Source organism: Ochotona princeps, chromosome 2 (genome assembly GCF_030435755.1).
Source record: "Ochotona princeps isolate mOchPri1 chromosome 2, mOchPri1.hap1, whole genome shotgun sequence".
NCBI lineage: Eukaryota > Metazoa > Chordata > Mammalia > Lagomorpha > Ochotonidae > Ochotona > Ochotona princeps.
Genome location: NC_080833.1, coordinates 115,454,387 through 115,478,350, shown reverse-complemented (window position 1 = coordinate 115,478,350; position 23,964 = coordinate 115,454,387). Strand labels below are relative to the sequence as shown.

The following is a 23,964-nucleotide window of genomic DNA, read 5'->3' as shown; positions in this document are numbered from 1 at the left end:
ACAATGTACCTCACAGTTGCTCTGATAAACTATGCAATCAAAATTAAAATATCTTACTGTTTGTGCTTAAATTAAAACAAAAGAAAAACCCAAAGCTAAATAACAGTAACAAGAAATCATAACATTTTATTTAATCGCTGCAGAAACAGAAAAACATAACCCAAGAATAAAAATATACTTCACACTGCTTTTAAGTCCCTCAGTCTGCTCCTTCCCTACTCATTAAGGCCCTAGTTGCCTCGAAGGGCTGTTAGGAAGCCCTTACAGAAAAAGTGTCTGGCATGTAACACATTATCAATAGTAGCTTTCATTGCAATAAGACCTTAACATCACCCTTCACCCATCCTTTCCATGCTAAAACCCTGAATAAATACTGCCCTCTTCATGAGGATTTTCTAAGAACCAAATGCAACTATGTGAAAAACAAAGGACTCACAGCCCAATACAGGTAATTTTGACATGTCCTTTACCAAAACTACATTTGAAAAGAGTCAAATTCATCAAAAGATCAATATCAGAAAGACAAAAGGGCTCTGAAATGTTTCACATTAAAGGAAGCTAAAGAGACACAATTACCAAGTATTATATCTGACTGCACATCAAAGGAGGAAAATCCAATAAAGATGGAATTAGACCAACTGACAACACCCTAATACCAACAGCTGATTGACGTATTCTGTCAATATGATCTGAAGGAGCTGATGCTTGTGTTGGGGCTATGTAAGAGATTAACATTATTCTTAGAAATTTCACACTGAAATATTTAGGAGTAAACGACTATATGTAACCTACTCGAAAATAGTTCAAAAAATCGTGTGTGTGTGTGTGTAGGTGGAAAGACAACAAGCAAATCAATGGGATGAAATGTTAACAGGGAAATCTACTAAAGAGTCCATGGTGCTCTCTGTGGTATTTTGGCCTCTGCAACTTTTACAGAATTGGAAATCATAAGCAAATGCAATGTTTAATACCATAGCTGCAGTGCACTGCAGTGGGGAGACATGAGCAAGGTATGATACTTTCCATTTGAAATCATAATCAAGGAAAATAAGAGACAGAAAAATTTAAACAACACTTTCAGTCCTTCAGTCTCATTCTGTAACCATTGTAACCAGTTTCTACTAACGACTTGTAAAACAACAATCTTTATTTTAAAAATAAGGTACACCTATTTAAGAACATATTGCCATTGATATTTTGACTTTAAACTTAATTATTCTGGGGGCTTGGCAGCGTGGCCTAGCAGCTAAAGTCCTCGCCTTGAACGCACCGGGATCCCATATGGGCGCCGGTTCTAATCCCGGCAGCTACACTTCCCATCCAGCTCCCTGCTTGTGGCCTGGGAAAGCCGCCGAGGACAGCCCAATGCTTTGGGACTCTGCACCCATGTGGGAGACCTGGAAGAGGTTCCTGGCTCCTGGCTTCAGATTGGCACAGCACCGGCCGTTGCAGCTCACTTGGGGAGTGAATCATCGGATGGAAGATCTTCCTCTCTATCTCTCCTCCTCTCTGTATATCTGACTTTGTAATAAAAATAAATAAATCTTTAAAAAAAACTTAATTATTCTGCTTTGTGAATTACCTATTCATGTAATTTATTCATTCAGACTTTTAAAAAAGATTTGTTCATTTTTATTGGAAAGGCAGATCTATAGAGAGAAGAGACAGGGAGATCTACTGGTTCAATGCCACAAGTGGCTGCACTGCCCAGACCTAAGCTGATCTGAAGCCAGGAGCCAGGGACTTCTTCCAGGTCTCCTGTGTAGACTGAAATGCCCCAAGGCTTTGACCATCCTTTGCTGCTTTCTCAGGCCACAACCAGGGAGCTGGATGGGAAATGGAGCAGCTGGTACATGAAGTGGCATCCATATGGGATCCTGGCACTTAAGGGGGGAGGATCAGCCAACTGAGCTATTGAGCTGGACCCAGTTTGGACATTTTTAATCACTGATTTAGAAATACGGGTAATTGGGGCTACTTTTGCAGTATATCAGCCAATGTTACCACCTGAGTTGCTGGCATCCCACATGGGCACCACTTCATGTCCCAGCTGCTCCACTTTCAATCCCGCTCACTGCTAATATGCCTGGGAAAAGCAGCAGAAGATGGCCCAACTGTTGGACCCCTGCCACTCAAACAGGAGACTTGGAAGAAGTCCCTGGCTTCAGCGTGGTTCAGCCCTAGCCATTGTGACTCTCTGGAGAGTGAACTAGAAGTCAGAACTCTCTGTCAGTCTCACCCTCTCTCTATAACTCTTTCAAACAGACAAATCTTTTACAAATACTCTTTACTTTCATTTTTTACTTTATATATTCCTTATTCATTTAAATATGGTTTTAAAGAGATTACAAAAATATGTACATGAATGTTCAAAACAGCATTAGTCACAATAATCAAACACAGAAACTAACAAACAGAATGTCTATTACTTGATGGATGGATTATCCAAAACGTGCTATACTATGCAATTATGTGGCGACAGAGGGGAATAAGCAGGACTGGTGCAATGGCTCAGTGGCTAAATCCTTGCCTTGTAAACACCAGGATTCCTATGGGTGCTAGTTTGTGTCCAAGGCTGCTACACCTACCATCCAGCTCCCTGCTTGAGGCATGTAGCCTGGGAAACCAGTAGAGCATGGCACACAGCCCTGGGACCCTACACCCACGTGGGAGACCCAGAAGAAACTCCTGGCTCCTGGCTTTGGATTGGCTCAGTTCTGGCTGTTGCAGCCATTTAGGGAGTAAACCAGTGGATGGAAGGTCTTTTTCTCTCCTTCTCTCTCTGTAAATCTGCCTTTCCAATAAAAATGAATAAATCTATACATGTTTAAAAAAGGGAATAAGTGCTAGTACATGCTTCAATATGATTGGACCTTGAAAATCATTATGCTAAGTGAAAGAAACTATATATAAAAAGTCATACACTATGTGATTCTATTGATATGAAATGTGTAGAAGAAGGAATACAGAATAAACAGAAAGTAGGTTAGTGGTTGCCAGGATCTGAGAGGAGAGGGAAATTCAGGAATAACTGCCAATGTGATATTTTTTAGAGTGATTAACATATTGGGGGATTATAGCAGTGGCAATTTCACAACTCCATGAATATACTAAAAGCCACACAGTGTACTTTGAACTGATTCTTATGGCATTTGAATTTTATCCTAATGGGAAGCTACAAAATTAGAGAGAGAGAGGCAACATAAAAATGCATATAGCACAAAGTATTGCAGCTATGTAAGAAAATGAATGAAGAGATACTGTCTAAGGAAACACTGAATCCTACCCATGAACTCCATTCATACACACTTGCTGCTGGCATTGACTGATCAGTATCCTGCTAATGATACCAGTATCCTGGTAATGGAGGGTAAACAAAGTGGGTAAACCCTTCTGCTGCCCAGGTGGAGACTCAGATGGAGTTCCTGGCTCATGGCTTCAACCAGGCCCAGTCCTAGGTGTTTTGATCATATGGAGAGTAGGCCAGTAGATGAAAGATATTCTCTCTCTTCTCTATAACTCTGCCTTTCAAATATGAATAAATGTGAAAACAGTAAGCTCTGTAACTGACACTCTGATGCAATCAAAAGTAAAAGAATAAATCTGAACTATTCCAATGAAAGGCCATTTGGTAAAACCAATGAATCTTAAACAAGTTCCTACCTTCTAACCATCAATGTCAATTCTAAGAATTTCTCTGATAGTATACTTGCACATGAACTAAACTAAGTATCAATTTATTCAAGAAAGGAATGTTTATGAACAAAAATGTTATAACTATCAAGCAGATATTAAAAGAATGAGAAGACTTTTTGGATACTTATATAGAGCATTTCTAAGGTAAATTAAGTGGCAAAGCAAGTTCAGGAAAGAATGTTTAGCACATTACCACTTCTTTAAAATGTCAGTAAGTAAAACTGCCAGTGCTGATACTATAAGAGCTTATCTTGGGAAACTTGTAAAGAAAACTAGTAATAGTGACTATTTCTGGACAGAAGAACCAATTCCTAGGAAGCTCCTGAGGGTAAGGAAGAACCAGCTTCCTCATAAGTTCCTAGGGAAAAGATGCAGGGAAGATAATCAGAAAAAAAGAGAGGTATCTGATTATTTGTTAAGATACACATCTGTGTCCTTTAAAATAGTTTTTGGGGCTGACGCAATGGCCAAACTGGCTAATCTTTCACCTCTAAGCACTGGGATCCCATTCAGGTGCCGGTTCATGTCCTGGCTGCTCCACTTCCCATCCAGCTCCCTGCTTGTGGCCTGGGAAAGCAGTCGAGGATGGCCCAAAGCCTTGGGATCCTGCCCTAATATGGGAGACTCAGAAGAAGCTCCTGGCTCCTGGCTTCTGATTGGCTCAGCTCCAGCCTTTGAGGACATTTGGGGATTGAACCAGCAGATGGAAGATCTTTTTCTATCTCTTTCTATATATCTGCCTTTCCAATTAAATAAACAAAAATCTCATCAGCCTTGTCAAGATGGCAAACTAAAAAATACGGACGAATGCTGAAGTTTCTATAATGTAAATGTATCCTAATGTGACACATCAGGAGGAGGAAAAGATATTCACTTTCCAAAGTTACCGTAACCACAAATGAAATTTAATTGCCAAAATCTTTATTCAAGATAAAATTTAAAAGCCCCATTCCTCCAACTAAAAAAAAAAAATACTGCAAATATTTTAACAAAGTATGTTTTTATTTTATTTGCTAGGAGTCCTTTGGTAGCAACAAAGCCAAGAACCAGTCAACACAGAAGCGATTTTTCACTAAAATCTGGATAGCTTTTCACATCTCCATATCCTTCTTACTGCATTTGTTCTGATGGCTTTCTCTGCTTTTCAGCTAAAAGAAACAGGATTTCAGTGTCTTCATTACTGAAGAATTTAGTCACTAAACGTGTCTATTCATCATCTTATTAGATCTGTGCTAGTAACATAATTTAAGATTGGGCTCACATTTTGACCTAAGATATTGCAGATAAGCTTAACTGTGTTTACAACAGTTTTGTTGTTGTTTATAACTGTTGTTATAACTTTTTGTTGTTGTTATAATAGAACACAGGCACTCTCCATTTATGTGCGTTGCTTCTCATTGCAAATAGATTATTATAGGCTCATTTTCTTCTCATGTCCTCCTGGGTATGTGGTCCTGATAACTCTATCCAGGCTACTTCTCAAGGTTAGCAACCTTAAAGGCTGAGATTAAAGGTCCCTTTGAACAACAAGGAGGCTTGCTTACTATTTGCCTTAAAAATGATAGATGTCAGAATCTGTGCAGTGGTCTAACAAGTTAAGCTGCCATCTGCAATGTCAGCATCTCATGTGGACATCTGTTCGAATCCTGCTGCTCCACTTTCAATTCAGCTCCCTGCTAATGTGCCTGAGCAAAGCAGCAGAAGATGACCCATGTGCTTGGCCCCTTGTACCATGTAAAAGACACAGTTAAAGCTTCTGGCTCCTGGCTTCAGCCTGACCCAGCCCCAGCTGTTTTGGCCATCTGGAAAATGAACCAGCATATAGAAGACCTCTATCTTTCTCTCTCTCAATCTTTCTCCTTCATTCTAATTCTGCCTCTCAAATAAACAAAATAAATATTTAAAGGAAAAAAAGGAGGGCATATGTCCCAAGTTCAAGTTCCTCCACTGCAAGAGGCACTGTGTGCACATCTGAGCCACATCATATCACTACTATGCTCAATACAGTGATACTGAAATCTCTAACTGAATTGATCACCATTTCTAGAAAACCAAAGTATAAAGTTGGAACTTGGAATGCCAGAGGGATCCCTTTCACATCATTTCTGCAAACCTGAAAGCCAGTGGAAATGGATTCCTTCTAGCACCCAGTTTCTCACGATGGTTCTGGAAACCCAGAGCAGTCTTCTAGAGCAAAAAAGGATCAAGGTCTCTAACCAGAGGATTAAAAAAAAGGGGTACAAGGTGAAAGAGGACTTGGAAGACGTTCAGCTTGGTGACAATCTAGAAGAAGACGTGGAGCCTTCTGGAAGTAACAGCTGCAACCCTTCACCATTCTCCCACCTTGAGGATATTCCTACTTCTGTGCTAGTTCATTATCACTTTATTTCCATTATTTCCACTTACTGGTTTCCATCAGGAGTCTTTGCTCTACCCTGGCTCACTGTTGAGGATGCAGAATTTGATTTGACCATTTCCCTCCTCACTTATTATCCCAACAGCCCAAACAATGTAATTCCATAAACTTAAAGCCAATGAAACAATGTTTATTTCATGAACTTTACAGAATTATGGTAAGTAGGTGGAAGTAGTGAGTGCAGCGCTGACATAAAGAGACTGCTCGTCCTCAAGACGTTGGTTTGACATCTGGTAATATTCAATCGCCCTTTAAAGAAAGATAAGCATGTTCTCCTATGAAGCCAACTCTGTGGCTCCAACCTTGCCATTTATTTAGAAAACTTCACAGAGAATTTCGACCTGAGATGAGAGACCACGTTCACTTTTTCCACCAGGATCAGAGCCAAAAACAAACCATATTTCTTGAAAATTTTAGGTGAGGTTTCCAGGAGTTAAACAAAACAGATTTACCAGCAGAAAGGCAGGAAGAGTGAGATTATAATTTGAACCAGACAAACTGTTTCATAACAGAAAATGTGGCACTTAATGTAGTTTGCAGAATATGGTATGCTAAAAACGCTACTTACGGCAGCGGCAGGCCTCTGGAGAATGAAGCCAGCCAAACAAAAGGTAGGGGGAAAGGAACCATGTCAGCAATACCAAACCACAAAAGAGGGAGAATTTTTTTTTTCTGAATTACAACTTTCTCAATATGCTTGACTTCAGTGCAGAAAAGGTACCTGATGAAGAAACCGTCTTTTAGGCTCAATTTTAGATTAAGAATTTATTCTGGTTGAAAACTATCCTAATTTAACAGGACTTGAATTTAACAAACACGTGCACTGTTGAGGTCAACCAAGTTACTATTGCAGACTATACAAGCAGATCAAAGTTCTCTTCCATGGCTCCTTCTGGAACAGATTATGCTGGGTTCCTGAGTAGATTGGCCAGCTGATAGGAGAGACTGATGCTTCTTTATTTGAAATATTCAGTCAAAACCTTTACCAAAAAATTCATACTGGAAACTCGTTTTTGGCTCAGTCTCTGATGTGCTGGCCAAGAAAAAATAAACACAGAAACCTCAATGCAGGTTGACTGGAAAATTATTCGAATAATCTTTATGTCTCTTACATTAAAAATACAGAACCAGAATATTTCTAATACTGTCAACTCTAAATTTTAACAGGCAATAAGGCTAGCTAGCTAACACATCATGCTAAAAACAAAAACTGGCATTTGCTGGTTATGTATGTTCTCATTTCACATAGTATTAACTGAGACTTTGTCAGTAAATTATGCTCCAAATGTATAGACCCTTTAAGAGTGCAAAAGCAGAGCAGACATGCTCTTTCACACTAATGAATCAATAAAACATGTCCTTATAACAGACCAATTTGTAACCAACTAAAATATGTTGAGATTATAAAAAGGATCAGAGGCATACAATGATTGTCAATATTAAGATACTCTTTTCAGTATTAAGCGTAAAAGAAGAAAAGGCATCCTTTGGTTTCTAAATGCAATGACTGTATCCCAATATTTAGGAATAGAAGAGACCTTTCTATAACTCACTTGCACCTGTTACAGATAAGTCTTCTAGAATGACTTGCAACAATTCTGCGATTTTGCAAATGACAACGGTCATCTCCCAGAAGATGGCTCCTGGGCTTTTCAGCCTTCTCTTCTTTAGTCTAGCACACCTTAAAAACCACTCCTGGGGCCAGTGCTGTCACATAGCATGTGAGGCCACCACCTGCAATGCTGGCACGTCATAGGACAACCCAGCTCATGTCCTAGCTGCTCCACTTCCAATCCGATTACCTGCTAATAATGTGCCTGAGAAAGCCAACAAAATATAACCCAAGCCCTTGGGCCCCTGCACCTACACAGGAGACCCGGAGAAAGCTCCTGGCTGTAACATGGCCCAGCCCCAGCTGTTGAGGTCGTTTGGGAGGTAAACCAGAAGATGGAACATTTTCTCACTGTGTGTGTGTCTCCCTCTCTTTCTCTCTAACCCAGCCTTTCAAATAAATAAAAATAAATATTTTGGGGGGTAGGGAGCATGCCTTTTTAAAAAGATTTTAAAAAGATTTTAAAAAGATTTTATTGGGAAGTTAGATATATAGGGAGAAGGAAAGACAGAGAGGAAGATCTTCCATCTCATGATTCACCCCCCAAGTGGCTGCAACAGCCAGAGTTGAGCTGATCTGAAGCCAGGAGCCAGAAGCTTCTTCTGGGTCTCCCATGTGGGTGCAGGGCCCCAAAGCTTTGAGCCGCCCTTGACTGCTTTCCCAGGCCACAAGCAGGGAGCTGGATGGGAAGTGGGCCACAAGGACATGAACTGGTACCCATAAGGGATCCTGGCATGTGCAAGGCAAGGACTTTAGCCACTTGGCTACCCTGCTGGGCCCATGGAGCATACTTTTTTAAAAATTTTGTTTCATGATACAGGTCCATACAGGTTCTGGGATTTCCCCTCCCAATTCTCCTCCTCAACTCTCCCTCCTCAATTTTCCTCCCCTTCCCAGTTTTTCCCTATATTATTACAATAATAGAGTCCTTTAAAAACCATCGTAAGTCATTCATCCTGATGTTTAAGTGTATCCCGACATTGTAGGATAATGGCAGAAAGCCCAGTATCCTATTTTCTTTTTTTTTTTTTTTTTTTAAAGATTTATTCGTTTTATTACAGCCAGATATACACAGAGGAGGAGAGACAGAGAGGAAGATCTTCCGTCCGATGATTCACTCCCCAAGTGAGCCTCAACGGGCGGGTGCGCCGATCCGAAGCCGGGAACCTGGAACCTCTTCCAGGTCTCCCACGCAGGTGCAGGGTCCCAATGCATTGGGCCGTCCTCTCCTGCTTTCCCAGGCCACAAGCAGGGAGCTGGATGGAAAGTGGAGCTGCCGGGATTAGAACCGGCGCCCATATGGGATCCCGGGGCTTTCAAGGCGAGGACTTTAGCCGCTAGGCCACGGCCGCCGGGCCCCCAGTATCCTATTTTCAAGATGTATTTAACAGTTTCATTGGGAGTCCATCTTTGATTCGGAAATAGAGATGCATACTGCATTGTATCCTCACATCTGGTTATGACAGTCTCTATTACACAGTGCCTCTAGATAACTATGTATATGCATGCTTACCTCTCCATCTATTGAGCTCGCATTTTGCATGAATGTTACCTTATATCAGAGAGAACATACGACATCTGTCTTTTCAGATTGACTTATTTCACTGAGCATAATGGTTTCTATCTAGGGTCATTTTGTTGCAAATGGTAGAATTTCATTCTTTTTTATGGCTCAGGAGTATTGCACAGATTAAAAAGTTTTTGATTAAAATTTTTTTAAATTAAAATTAAGAAAAAGTAGAACACTCCCGTTTGATACGGTTTCTAGACACTCTCCCATCCTAGCTTTTGCAATAAAAATAAATAAATCTTTTTAAAAATATTTTATCTATATTTATTGAAAGATTTTACATAGAGGAGAGAGAGAGAGCTTCTATCCATTGGTTCACTTCCTAAGTGGTCACAATGGCCAAAGCTAAGCCAATCCAAAGCCAGGAGCCAGGAGCCAGGAGCTTCCTCCAGGTCTCCCACGCAGGTGCAGGATCCCAATGCACTGGGCCATCCTCGACTGCTTTCCCAGGCCACAAGCAGGGAGCTTCATGGAAAGTGGAACATCCAGAACATGAACCGGCGCCCATACGGGATCCTGGCGTGTGTAAGGTGAGGATTTAGCCACTGAACCATCATGCCAGGCCCGACCTATATATTTTTAAAAGTTATATTTAATCTTTTATCTTTTTTCAGGTCTGCAATAGTTCACTAAAATATTGTAAATGTCCTTTTATTACCCAAAAGCAACTCCCAATATTTCCTGTTGCTGGCTTCATTTGGGAATGTCATTCAAAGTATTAAAGTTCTTAAATTAAGATCATTAAAAGAAATGTTCTGCACCAACAACACTTGTTGGCGAGGTTGCGGGGAAAAGGGAACCCTACTCCACTGCTGGTGGGGCTGCAGGCTGGTACAGCCTCTATGGAAATCAGTATGGAGAATATTCAAACAACTCAAATTCAACATACCGTATGACCCAGCAATAGCACTCCTAGGAATATATCCAGAACACTTGTTTTATGAGAAACCAACATGCACTCCTATGCTCATAGCAGCACAATCAGTAATTGCAAAAACATGGAAGCAACCAAAATGCCCATCAACAGAGGATTGGATAAGAAAGCTATGGTTCATCTACTCCATGGAATACTACTCAGCTATTAAAAAAAACAAAATGCAGTTCTTTGTGGCCAAATGGGCCAAACTGGAAACCATAATGCTAAGGGAAATGAGCCAATCCCAAAAGGTTAAATACCACATGTTTGCCTTAATTTAAGATGATATGATGTTATGTATAACATGTTATGTTTTGAATGTTATATGTTGTGTATAAACTAAGATTGAAGTATAGGTGAGGTGGTCACAGAAGGTGACTGGGAACTCGCATTTACTTTTAACATGTTGGTTACTCATTACTATGTCAATTAATTCCATAATGATGTAAATTTTTGCTGATGGTATGTTGGAGCTTTCAATTGACTGGGATGATGCTCTGCTGGCTCTGTCTTCAGACCAGAGAGGGTATACCTAAGAAGCCGTTGGACTTGACTGGACAATAAGATGCTGGACTCTATGTTTGGTATACGCTTGCAATGGGGGAATCTCAACTGAACTTGAGCTGTGGTTATGCAACAAGGTGGAGGAATCCACCATGGTGGGAGGGTTTGGGGAGGGGTGGGGAGAACCCAAGTATCTATGTAATTGTGTCACATAATACAATGTAATTACTGAAGTTAAATAATAAATATATAAAAAAAAAAAAAAGAAATGTTCTGCACCTAAAATGTTGACATATATCTTGTTAGAGTTACAAGCCAGTCTGGATTATCCTAAAATCTGCCAAGATCAGCAAAATTTTACTTCAACACAACAACTGGCTAAACACTAAGATGAAATGGACACGAAACAGCTGAATGGTGCCTTATGGCCATTTTAAGGTATAGAGCAGCCGGTCCTGTATATGAACTAAAATTGAAATGTCAATGAGCTAATCATAGGTTGTGGCTAGGACTTGTTTTCCTTTTTTTTTTTTTTTTTCTTTTTAATACATTGGTTACTCAAAACCATGTCAATTCCATAACATTGCAAATTGCTGTTGATGTTACATTGGGACTCTTAATTGACTGTGATGATATTCTGCCAGCTCAAACTTCAGACCAGAAAAGGTCTTCCCAAGAAACTGTTCAACCCATCTGGACAATAAGTAGCTGGACTCTATGCTTGGTATATGTTTGCAATGAAAGAATCTTGATTGAATTTGAACTGTAATACTGCATCAAGGTGGAGGAATCCACCGGGGGGAGGGGAGGGGAGGGGGAGGGGTGGGGGGATTCCCAGAGCCTATGAAACTGTCACATAATGCAAAATAATTAACAATAAAAAAAAAAACTATCAAAAAAAAAAAAAAAGAACATGTAAAGGCATCATTTTAAAAAAAAATCCTCTTATTGGGTCCAGCACAATGACAGAACTGGCTAATCCTCCAGCTGCAATATTGGTATCTTATATGGATGCCTGTTCATGTTGCGACTGCTCCTTTTCTAATCCAGCTCTCTGCTTATGACCTGGGAAACCAGTGGAGAATGGCTTAAGTCCTTGGGCCCCTGCACCCATGTGGGAGATCTGGAGGAGACTCCTGGCTCCTGGCTTTGGATCAGCTCAGCTCCAGCTGTACTGGCCATTTGGAGAGTGAACCAGCAGATGGAAGATCTCTCTCTGTATACATGCCTTTCAAATAAATAAATAAATCTTTAAAAAAGTCTCTCAGCATTCTTAACTTTCTGAGTCTCCTGTGAAACATATACTCATCTTGCTCATTGCACAACTTTTGTTTTTGAGAGGCAAAGAGAAAGACACTAGCATGATTTTTTTTTTAATTTTTACTCCCCAGATGCCTGCAAGAACCAGGACTTGGCCAATATAAAACCTATATAAACAATAGGACTGTTAGTCAAGAATTTGTATGTTCTTTCATTAGATAGTATTCTTTGTTATGAATCTTTACAATATTTCTGACTGAAATTACTGGATTGAATTTATATAATTGTAGAGCAGATTCACAACTAAATGGGTCACTGATGTTGGCTAACAAATTCTGGTAGGCAATTCAGTGTTCTGGATAACAAACCTTGCATAACTCAAAGGCTTTATAAAATACAGCAATAATAACAGTAATACCCATTTCTTACTTTAGAGAAGAGCTGAACATTCAGTGCAGGGGTTACGATGTAACTTTGGATGCCTGCATGCCATAATTGAGTGCTTGGGTTAGAGTCCTAGTTTCAGTTCCAACTTCCTGAGAACACACACTGAGGGCGGGGTGGGGTAATGCACACCCGGGGGGCGGGTAATGACGCAAGTCCTCGGATGCCTACCATCCACATGGGAAACCCAGATTGAGTTCTAGGATCCTGTCTGGCCTTCCCAGCCCTGGCGATTAGGGCACCTCAGGAGTAAACAAGAGCATGGAAGCACACATTCATTCATTCATTCATTCATTCTCCTGCTCTCTCCCCCTCCTTCCCGCCCTCTGTCACTCTGCCCTTCAAATAGAGAAGTAAAAATTAAAGACAAATTTAAAGAAAACATGTAAATTTGCTTTCCCAATCAGAATTTTATTTTTTATAAGATATAGTTAGTTAGTTAGTTAGTTAGTTAAAAAGAAGTGGGGAATAGAAGGGTGTAGGGAGGGGAATGAAAGAGAGAAAGAGAGAGAGAGATGGGAGACACTACTGGTTCACTCCCCCAAACAGCCCCAATAGCCAGGGCTGGGTAGGTTAAGAGCTCAACCCAGTTCTCCCATGTGAGTGGCACAGACTCGGCCACTTGAGCTACCTTCCCAGGCACATTATCAGGAGGCTGGAAGTGGACTGGTAGAGGCTGCAACAGGCACCATGCTTCAGGATGCCAATGTCATAAGCAGCAGCTTACCTTGCTGTGCCACAACACTGCCCCTTCAGATAATTTTAGAGAACCCACTGTTATATAGTGATTTTTAAAAAATTGTCACTTAGGACAATGATGTTTAATTACTCTTTGTTTAACACACAAGATATTTTGAATCACTTTCGGAAGAAAGTAAGACCAAGAGTTAGTAGGCAAGTGCTAAAACTGGCTATAGGGAGTGACAGACCATAGGAAGCTCAATGTAATTTATAAAGTACAAGAAATCTCTTTAGCATGCTAGAAAATGTGAAGGCCCACAAAGCGGAGAAAGTACTAAATAATCAGTTTGACAGAATGCCTGAGAGCAGCCACTTATTATTACGTACTGGGGAAACCCTTCAGAAAGCCATGGGAGAAGTTAAACAGGCAACCTGCCTAGAAAGCAGTCTGAAGACTCTTATTGCAGTGGGGGGATTTTGCTAAAACCGTCTCAATCAGAAAGCATTAAAGAATCTATAAAATATCAGCAGATTATTGGGGGAAGTGGACTTGGGGAATGTGATGAGAGGGTTCTAAATTGTGATGAGAAGAAGGCATACTTCACTTTAGAAAAACAACTTTAGACTAACACTCTTTCCAATTAGACTCTATCAACATAGTAAGTGCTATCTTAGTTGTCCACAAAAACTTTGATATGCAATTTCAGTATACTCTTATTTAACATGCAATCTAATGAACTTCAAAAAAAAAGCAGTAAAAACAACAGGCAGAGGGTTTTTTGTTTTGTTTTCAAATCAAGCATTAAAAAAGCAGTAACTTTCCAAACTTACATCTGAACCCATACTTCTTGCAGTAGTCTGTAGGACAGGTTTAGTCACGGAAAGTTTTCCATTCACAGAGCTATTCACCACAGGGGCCGGGACCACATTCACCACATGATTGGGTAGCTGGGTGGCTCCTCCAGTGACGGCAAGCACTGGCTGAGCAGAGGGCAGAACTCCAGGCGCCTGAAGTTGTACCACAGCAGGCTGAGAGAGCAGAACAGTCTGACCTGCGTCAGAAAAAAAGCAAAGGAGTCAGGGGATATGTAACTATTGCAGCGGGCGAAGCAGTTGAACATTGAGGTCTCATCTGCAGATTTAACAGGTAAGAGCAACACCGAAGAATCACATCACCAAATAGAGCAAGATAGAGTTCAGCACTGGGGAGCAGTAAGCTAGGGCAGTTGCCTTGGATGCTGGCATCCCATGTAAGCGCTGGTTTGAGTCCTGCCTGCTCCACTTCCAGTCCAGCAGGGGTGGTAATGTGTCTGGGAGGCCAAAGGAAGATGGCCTAAGAACAAGGTCCAGGCTCACAGGCTCAGCCTTACCCAGCTTCAGCTATTGCAGCCACTCATAAATAGGCACACCAAAAAGACATCTCTCCCAGCAACCTGCCCCTTTGTGAATGTGTGTGTGTATATGTGTGTGTGTGTCCCTCTATCTCTAACTTTCAAATAAACAAACATCTTTAAAATAAACAGCAGCATTAACTCTTGATAACTTTGTTGTGCTATTAATGAAACCAATTAAACTCATTCCTGTTGAGTTGCTATTAACAATATATTACTATCTCAAATAAATGAATACATATTTTTAAGATTTTCAAAAAACATCAACATATTACCATCTTATCAAAGATACTTCTACATACAAATTTCTTTAAGTATTAACTTCTGAAATGAGTACCAAAGGGATTTTTTTTCATATTCTAAAAAAGCAATTTTTTTTCTACTCAACACAAAAAACTACATATCTCAAATTAGTAGAATTTACAAATACACATAATACTAATCTGTACGAATAGAGACTTAGGAACACTGGAAAAGTAAGAGTTCAAACACAAACACACACACGAAATCATTTGAGATAGATGATTAGCTAACAAGTTCAGTAACTGTAGATCTGTAATTTAAAGAGCTCTGTAAATAATACCAGACTCCCCACCAAAGGTGGAAAAAAAAAAAAACAGGTGGTCTCCAAATCACTCCTCAGCTCATACATTTATCAATTAACTTAAGCTAATAGAGAATCAGTATCATTAACCTAGCAAAGACTTGTACAACTCATAGTACCAATCAATTTTACTTGTTTGCTAAGTTTTTTCTTTTAGAGCTAGTCAATTTTATAAGGTGCTGAAAGTCTTGCATAATATCCACATCTGTTTAGGACTATTTAGCCAAATAAAGACACTACAGTCACCAGTAACTAAAGCGCCACATAAATTTGTAATTCTTATTTAAGAAAAAAAAAGTATTACATTTTCAGACAGTTTAATATGACCCACTAAAACTTTCAGCTCAGTATTTCAAAGGATCAGGGAAAACTCAAAATCAAAATAACACTTTGGAACACCTGTTTTTCAGGAACATCTGTCTTGGCTAAAAAAAGATCACATTTTATACAATCAAACTCTGTTTCAGACGGCCTCAAAAAGCACACAAAGCAGCAGAACTCAACTAATGGCACTTAATCTGAGATAAAATAGTAAGTTAGTAAGATTAAACATCTAAACATAAAGTCATAGACTTGGTATAATCATAAATTGTATAATTTACCTGGGATAAATATTAAACATTGCTGATTTTCCTTGAACTAACTTTCTTTTACAAAATAAAAACATTAAAAAATGGGGAAATTACTCATGAACAGATATGAACATGCTTAGGCCAAATGTGCAGATAAAACTAATACAATATAAGATCAAGAATTTGGTTTTTTTTAAAGATATATTTATTTTTATTACAAAGTCAGATATACAGAGAAGAGAAGAGATAGAGAGGAAGATCTTCCGTCCAATGATTCACTCCCCAAGTGACCGCAATGGCCAGTGCTGCGCCGATCCGAAGCCAGGAGACAGGAACTTCCTCCAGGTCTCCCACACGGGTGCAGAGACCCAAAGCCTTGGGCCGTCCTCGACTGCTTTCCCAGGCCACAAGCAGGGAGCTGGATGGGAAGTGTAGCTGCCGGGATTAGAACCGGCGCCCATATGGGATCCCGGTGCGTTCAAGGTGAGGACTTTAGCTGCTAGGCCACGCCGCTGGACCCAAGAATTTGTTTTTTTAATAATACTTAATAAGAAACTATGGTCAAGTAGGCATGAAGAATACACATACTCATCATAATACAAAAACTTAAGTGTTCGCAACTCTGAATTATCATCCTTAATACTGAAACTCCCATGGCCATCCAAAACAATCATGGTTATCCCTACAATTTCTGTAGGCTGAGAAAATACATGATGAGAAAGTTATGAAGAATTTATTACTGATTTAGGGGGTGGTTTGGGGGGCAGCTTGGAGTGTAGCAGGTTAACCTGCTTTTTTGAGACACTAGCATCCAATAGGTTGTCAATCTGAATTCTGGCTGCTCTGCTTCTACCCCAACTTCCTGTTAACATACATGCAAAGGCAGTGGACAATCCTGATTCAAGACTTTCAGCCCTGCCACCTATGTGGGAGACTAGGAGAAATTTCCTAGCCTATGGACCTGGCTATTTCAGTCACTTGAGGCATGAATCAGCAAATCGAAGATCTCTCTCTTCCCCTGACCCTTTCCCTACCTCTGTGTGTGTGTGTGTGTGTGTGTGTGTGTGTGTCTGTGTCTGTGTGTGTGCGTGATAGACTGAGACTCTTCCCTTCAACTAAATACATTTTTAAAAAGAACACAAACTATTTATTTGGTTAACATAAAATGCTAATTTGGATTTGCAGATAACTTAAAAAATGCCACAAGGCTACAACTTCCATCACCTTTTCCCCAGGGTAAATGGTCTATACAGCAGGTGTGGGAAACCTTTTACATTCTGCCAAAGACCATCTGAACATTTATACATACAGCATGCATACAAAATTACTAACTTAAAGACTGGCCTGCCATAGGTTTATTTAATATCAAGTCTTGCCTACAACTGCCTTGGCAGAATCAAACCAAATGATTCTGTGAGCCTTATATAGCGTGCAGGCTGAACATTATGCTACAGACAGAGAAGCTCTGGTTTTTTTTATATTATATTTCTGACAATCTTTACATAGTTAATGAGGGTAAAAAAGGTTCAAGGACTATAGGAAAGTGGGTAAGACTATTATTTCCATATTGTTTCCTTCATGTTTAAAGGGGGAATATTAAGGGAGAAGGCCCACACAATTTCCCACCCTCCAAGGACCAGGATGTAGGGCATGCTCCAAGGTTCTTGCTCAAGTGGTTTTGATGGTTCACCAATTATGAATCGCTGCCAATCTTGCCACTCCAAGCACGATGAGGTCGCTGAAGAATCCACTGATTGACATTGTCCATCATAGAGTCTCCGTTTGCCCCATATTTCTCTGCCAACTTATAGCTGAGATGGTTGATTGACCTGTTCTGTCCTCTGTCTTTTCTTGGTTAAATTTCTGAGTCCAGCATTTCGATTGGGGTGATCTCCAAATAAACTTTGTCTGAGGTGTTCTCAGACCAGATTCTTGTATGTACTAGCAAGGACAGGGCCCGGCACATTCCATGGCCCTGATCAGCTGGTGGTTGTGATCGCTGGGTTGGTTTTGTTATCAGCCCCAACTTCCACTGGAACCAATGGGTGTTGCAATCCAGCCTGGTTCTGCCCAGCACATACCCAGTCCTCGCATAAACCAGTGGGAGCTGCAGCCTAGTTGGAGCGACCCACAATAACCCCCACCAGGCCCGCTCCCTACTCTGGTTTGCCAGTATGTGTAGCAGTAGTCCAGTCTGTCCCACACCCCATTCAGCTCTTGTACATGACAATGGGTATTAAGGCTTTGTTCCATCTAACCAGCTCCACTATGCAGCCCACACAGATGCTGTTGGGTATCTGTTTAGCCACCCCAGCCCCTGTCCTAGTTTTTGTGCCCTCCCGTGGAAGTGGTAACCCAAGAGGGAGGAGCCCACTATTTCCCTCCCAGGCCTCTCCCACTCCCGGATTATGCACTCTCCAGCTAGTTCTGTGGTTTGACTTGACAGAATTAGACCCCAGTGCCAGCTTCTGCCAGCTGATGCTGTGGCTAAGCCCAAACACCATTCACCCACTCTAATTTTGTTTGCACCAGTAGGAACAATCAGCCCAGACTGGCTCTTCTCTGATCTGGTCCACATGAGGCCCACAGGTGTTGTAGCCCTGCCCAGTCTGGTCTGCCCACATCCCAGCTCACACTCTCCAGTGGGAGTAGCTGTCCAGCAAGGGAACCACTCTTTATTCCCCCTGCCGGCTCTGCCCCCTCCCTTCCTGGTTCTCACGCGTGCTGGTTGGGTGCTGCAGTCACATCTGGCACAGGCAACCTCACCTTGGCATTCCGTATTATGCGCTAGTTTTTGTTGCGACTGAACCTGGCTCGACCCACATGTTCTGGTGCTTGCATTAGCCAGTGGATAACATGAACTGATTCAGCCTGGTCTTCCCCCGACCCATGCCAAATGTATGCCAGTGGGAAACTTTCCATGTCTTGTTCTGGGCTGTTTCCTATCATGTTTCTTGCACTCACCTGCCAGGTCTGTGTCCTGACAGAGGAGTTGCCCAGGCTCCTCCATCAGAACCTCTCCCAATGCCAGATTTTGCGCATACCAGTGGGTCCATGAGCCAGCCCTACTCAGTTCACCTCCTGTCCTAGCAGGAACAGTGGCTTTTCCTGACTGGCCTTCAACCAAACTGGTCCTTGCTGTTGGATGTTTCAGCCCAGCCATGGCTCGTCCATACCCACATATGGCTCACACATGGCTCAGTAGGGGTTGAGACCTTGCCTAGTCCATCCCACATCTACCCTGGTCCTCCAGGACACCAGAGGGTGTTGGAGTCTGGCCGGGCTCGGTGCATCCAATCCCAGTCCACACTTGTGCCAAGGGAGACTACAACCGTTTCCTGATCAGAACGCAGTGCCCATTCCAGGCCACATGCCCCTTGGTGGGAACCTCAACCCAGCTAGAGTTGTCCCCTACTGGGCCTGTTCCCAGCCATAGATCACGTGCATGCCAGTGGTTGCTGTGACTCAGCTTGGCTCAGCCCCTCACCTGTCCCAAACTCTGCCTTAGACACTGTGGCTTAGTGCTCCTGGCTCATGCAGACCAGTAGGTGCAAGAGCCTAGCTTGGCATGACCTGTGCTCCGTCCTGGTCTCTAGTTTCGCTTGTGTGCTAAGGTTTGCTCAGTCCTGCCCGGTCCACCCTGTTCCATTACCAATTGACACATTAGCCAGCTGTTGGAGTTACTTTGCCCAGCTTGTCCGACCCCAAGGTCTGGACCACATGTTCACCAGCGGGAGCTATGACTCGCCAAAGGAGTTTCCCAAGATCCTCCACTTAATCCACTCCCAGACCCAGTTCTCATACATGCCATTGGGTTTAGATCAGTGCTCGGTGTAGTCTGGCCTTCCATTTGGCCTTGTATGAGTTGGTGAACATTGCAGCCCGGCCTACCCCACAACCTATTCAGGATGCACATTTGGGTGCTGCTGCCTTGACCAGTCCAGACTGTTGCGGGTTCCTTTACCTGTGATTGATGGCAGGCTCCTTGATCACACCTAGCTTAGTCCATCACGACCCCAACCCTCGAGCTAACCAGTGGGGCTAGAATTTCCACAGGGTTTGGCCCACACATCCCTCACAGAATCTACGGCTGGATATGGTTCTCAAGTGCTAGTTAATGTAATGGCCCTGCTTAATGTGACCCTTCTCCTGATCCATTATCATGTCAGGTAACAGGATATGATTCTGCTGGACAAGCCCCAAGCCATAGCTTTTGCATGGACTGGTATTTAGTGTTCAGCATTGTTCAGTGATTACAAGTTTTTCAAAGGAAGAGTTACTGTCATTGGGAATCTTTATGACTGATTCACGTCCTAGAAGCTCAGTGGGTTCAACCTGGAGCTACCTAAGCAGCGATTCAAAGAACCAAAACCCCAGAGTTGCCCAGCCGGGAGGCCAGCAGGCGGAGCCTGGCACCAAATGGCGAACTGGCCAACTCGGGACAGCTCACCACATGCACGTGGTGGCTGGCGTCTGGGATCCAGGCATGAGATGCCCCTTCCTGAGACCCACCAGCAGCCAGGAGGCTGCTGGAAGTTTAAACTCCCAGGTCCAAGGTCGTGCCCCTCCCCAATTCCCATTCACCACGCAATGAGGGCAGCGGGTGGACCCTGGACCTGCCCAGTCACGGAGACTTCCCCCCTCAGTGTACTCACTCCGAAGGGAGCAGCCCCTGGAGCCCAGGCAGGTCCAGGGACAGCTCACCACGTGCACATGGTGTCTGGCGTCTGGGATCCAAGCATGAGACGCCCTGTCCTGAGACCCACACCGAGAAGCTCTGATTAACACCAAGACTTTTGGAAGAGCATTACAAGAAGTAACTATCTACATTCTCTGAGTTTAACAAATATATATGATTAAATGTCCACCAAAATGAAGCACTGTGCAATAAACTTGGAACTATTTCAAATAAAACACAGGATGTGGTAAACATAAAGAATAGTCCTGGGCCTGCCGCGGTGGCCTAGTGGCTAAAGTCCTCGCATTGAATGTGCGAGGATCCCATATGGGTGCTGGTTCTAATCCAAGCAGCTCCTCTTCCCATCCAGCTCCCTGCTTGTGGCCTGGGAAAGCAGTCAAGGATGGGTTGGGACCTTGCACCCATGTGGGAGACTTGAAGGAGGTTCTTGGCTCCTGGCTGTGGATCAGCACAGCACTGGCTGTTACGGCTAACTTGGGGAGTGAAACACTACATGGAAGATCTTTCTCTCTGCCTCTTCTCCTCTCTGTATATCTAACTTTTCAATAAAAATAAATAAATCTGTAAAAAAAAAAAAAAAAGAATAATCTCTTCAAAGAATGAATCCTTATTCTAGCCCCAGACTTAAAGCATTGACATATAACACATATAGATGGCTATGTAATATTTAACATGAATTAAGAAACATATTTGATACTGTACTTTCTAGTCACCACCATCTCTGAGGGATCCAGAATACAGAGAGAGAAGGAAATGGAGAAATGCCAACGCAAGGTCTGTGTACCAAATGTAGTTTGAGTGCTGGGGGCCACGGCCGCCTCCATTTTCTGTATACTGTGCATTCAGCCCTTTCATCTCCGAGCCCCCAACTATCCTCAAATTAGTTTGCATCTGAATCAAGGAGTCTCTAAATATTTCAGGCACATTCAGGTTCAAGAAAGAATGGAGGCAACAACTAGATTTTTATTATAATGTATTCAAGTAAAGGAATAAAAATCCTTCACGGTGACCTGCTAAAGGATCAGACCACAAACTACAACGCAAAGGCAGCTGAGCATGATGACTACTGTTCTCAGGATGGAAACAGATAAAAGGAACATGCCAATAGGCTGTTTATCCACTTCAGCATGCTCAAAATTCTCCTTGGCATCACAAGCAAATCCCCCTTAATGGGTCACAGCTGGACTCGATGCTGCAGACTATAGACTATGTATGACTCACTGGTTCTGACACTTCTTTCTTTTCAACTTCAAGATTTCAAAACCATGTATCAAACATTTATTGGATGCTTACTTTGTTTAAACTAGCATAGTTGTATGGCTCTGGGCAAACAATTTCTCTTTGCCTTCTTCTCCCATCTATGACATGGAGATAAGGATTAGTGCCGCGGTGCAGCCAGTTAAGCCACCTGTGACCCCAGCGTTCCATCATTTGAATGCAGGTTAGAATCCTTGCTCCTCCATCTTGCTCCCTGCTGGGAAAGCAGTTACAAACAGCCCAAGTGCCTAGGCTCCTGCCACCCATGTGGGGCATCTAGATGGAGTGCCAAGCTATTGCTTCAGCATGGCCAGTTCACAGCGCTCTCCTCGTCTCTCTCTCTCTCACTCTCCCTCTCTTCCCTACACTCTGTCTCGATAACTCTGCATTTCAAATAAGTAAGCAAATGTTTTTTAAAAAGGAAATACTAACATCTATCCTCACAGAGTTTATATAAGGATTAAATAAGATCATGTACCTAAACATATGGAAGAGTGGCACACTGCAAAAGCTTAAATGCCATTTATTATTATTAATCCCCATTTCTTTATAATAATAATTGCTTCCATAAGGGCACTGCATGCATTATTTATTCACTAGTTCTCACAGTGACTGTTACACAACTGGTTATGTAAATGTAACCCCTAAATTAAAACCAATGTTTGAGAACGGGACCACATTTCATCATTCTTTCAGAGGCAGTATGTACAGTGATGAATTATACAGACTCTGAGCCAGAACACAGGGGCTGAAGTTCTGCTTCTACTTTCTTAATAAATGATCTGGGACAAATGAATTTATCTCCCTCATCCATTTCAATCATTTACACCACCATCAACCCAAAAAGCCCAAGACAAAAATACAGAAGTCATACCACATATCTTCTTCTTAAAAAAAAAAAAAAAAAAAAACAGGGCCTGGCAGCGTGGCCTAGCAGCTAAAGTCCTCGCCTTGAACATGCTGGGATCCCATATGGATGCCGGTTCTAATCCCGGCAGCTCCACTTCCCGACAGCTCCCTGCTTGTGGCCTGGGAAAGCAGTCGAGGACGGCCCAAAGCTTTGGGACCCTGCAGCCGCATGGGAGACCCGGAAGAGGTTCCTGGCTCCTGGCTTCGGATCGGCGCGTACCGGCCCGTTGCGGCTCACTTGGGGAGTGAATCATCGGATGGAAGATCTTCCTCTCTGTCTCTCCTCCTCTGTGTATATCTGGCTGTAATAAAAATGAATAAATCTAAAATAAATAAATAGCCAAGAATAAAAAAAAAAAACTCTTCTTTCATCCCCTTTTCACGCCACCCAATTACTAAATCCTATGAGTTTATATTTTTATAGCATTGTTGCTATCCATTCTGGTTCCCCATTTTTACCATATTCTTGGCATTCATCATCTCACACCTATACTACTTGCAATCGTTTTCAAGGACATACAGAACTCAGATACAGAAGTGGCCAGATGTTGTCCCTGGGTAGAAAAACAGTGTGAGCAAAAAAATCTAGGGGAAAAAAGAATGAATGAACAATATCAGATTAGTTAGGCAGAGTTGGGTATTTGCCTCAGTGATTAACATATCAGTTAAAACATTTGCATTCAATCTTAGACTGCCTTAGTTCAATGCTCTGCTGCAGCTATAGTCTTCAGCTCTTCCTGAGGCAGACCCTGGGAGGCTGGGGTAAAAGCTCAAGTAACTGGGATCCTGCCACACTTCAGATGGGAGACCTGCATTGAGTTCCTCACTCCCAGCTTCAGCTCCAGCCACTGTGATCATCTGGAGAGTGACACAGCAGATGGAAACTTACTCTGTCTCCCTTTCTCAAATAAATGTTTTTAAAAATTCACTTGGTCACCTTGTCCGGGTCCTTGGGTCTGCCTGTGTGTTGGTGCCAGGTCCATGAGCCCCGAGGGCAGGGAGTCTGGTGGGGCCCAGGTCTCCTGGCTCAGATCCTTGGGCCACCTGCATGGTGGGTGTTGGGTCTGGCAGGGTCACGTCACCTGGTCTGGGCCCTTGAGTCTACCTGCAAGAACTGGTCCTCCTCAGCAGAAAAGATGGACCAGTGGATGGCAGGCCCTGATGCACATGGAGGATATCACAGCCCACTGGGGCCTGCAGAGGACACCTGGTACCATAGCAGAGGAAGGAGAACAGAACAAATTGGACAACTATCCCAGCCAAACAATGACAGCAAAAATCTGGGTGAATGCAAACTGTAAGGTTGACTATGCCAGCCAAAATTCCAAAGCAGCTCAGAACTATCAAAACCACCTGGGCAGAACCCCTGAATGGTGTACTACATCGGGACCCTGGGTTGATACTGGATGGCCTTTCCCCATTCCCAGGTACCA

General features: G+C 42.4%; 1 protein-coding gene across 1 annotated transcript in view; it reads right to left on the bottom strand.

The window, feature by feature from the left end:
- Positions 1-23,964, bottom strand: part of ATF6 (activating transcription factor 6) — a 148,849-nt gene that overhangs the window by 87,604 nt on the left and 37,281 nt on the right. Inside the window, exon 8 of the mRNA XM_058656206.1 lies at positions 13,931-14,151. Coding sequence (XP_058512189.1) covers positions 13,931-14,151 — 221 coding nt within the window. The remainder of the gene's footprint in view (positions 1-13,930; positions 14,152-23,964) is intronic.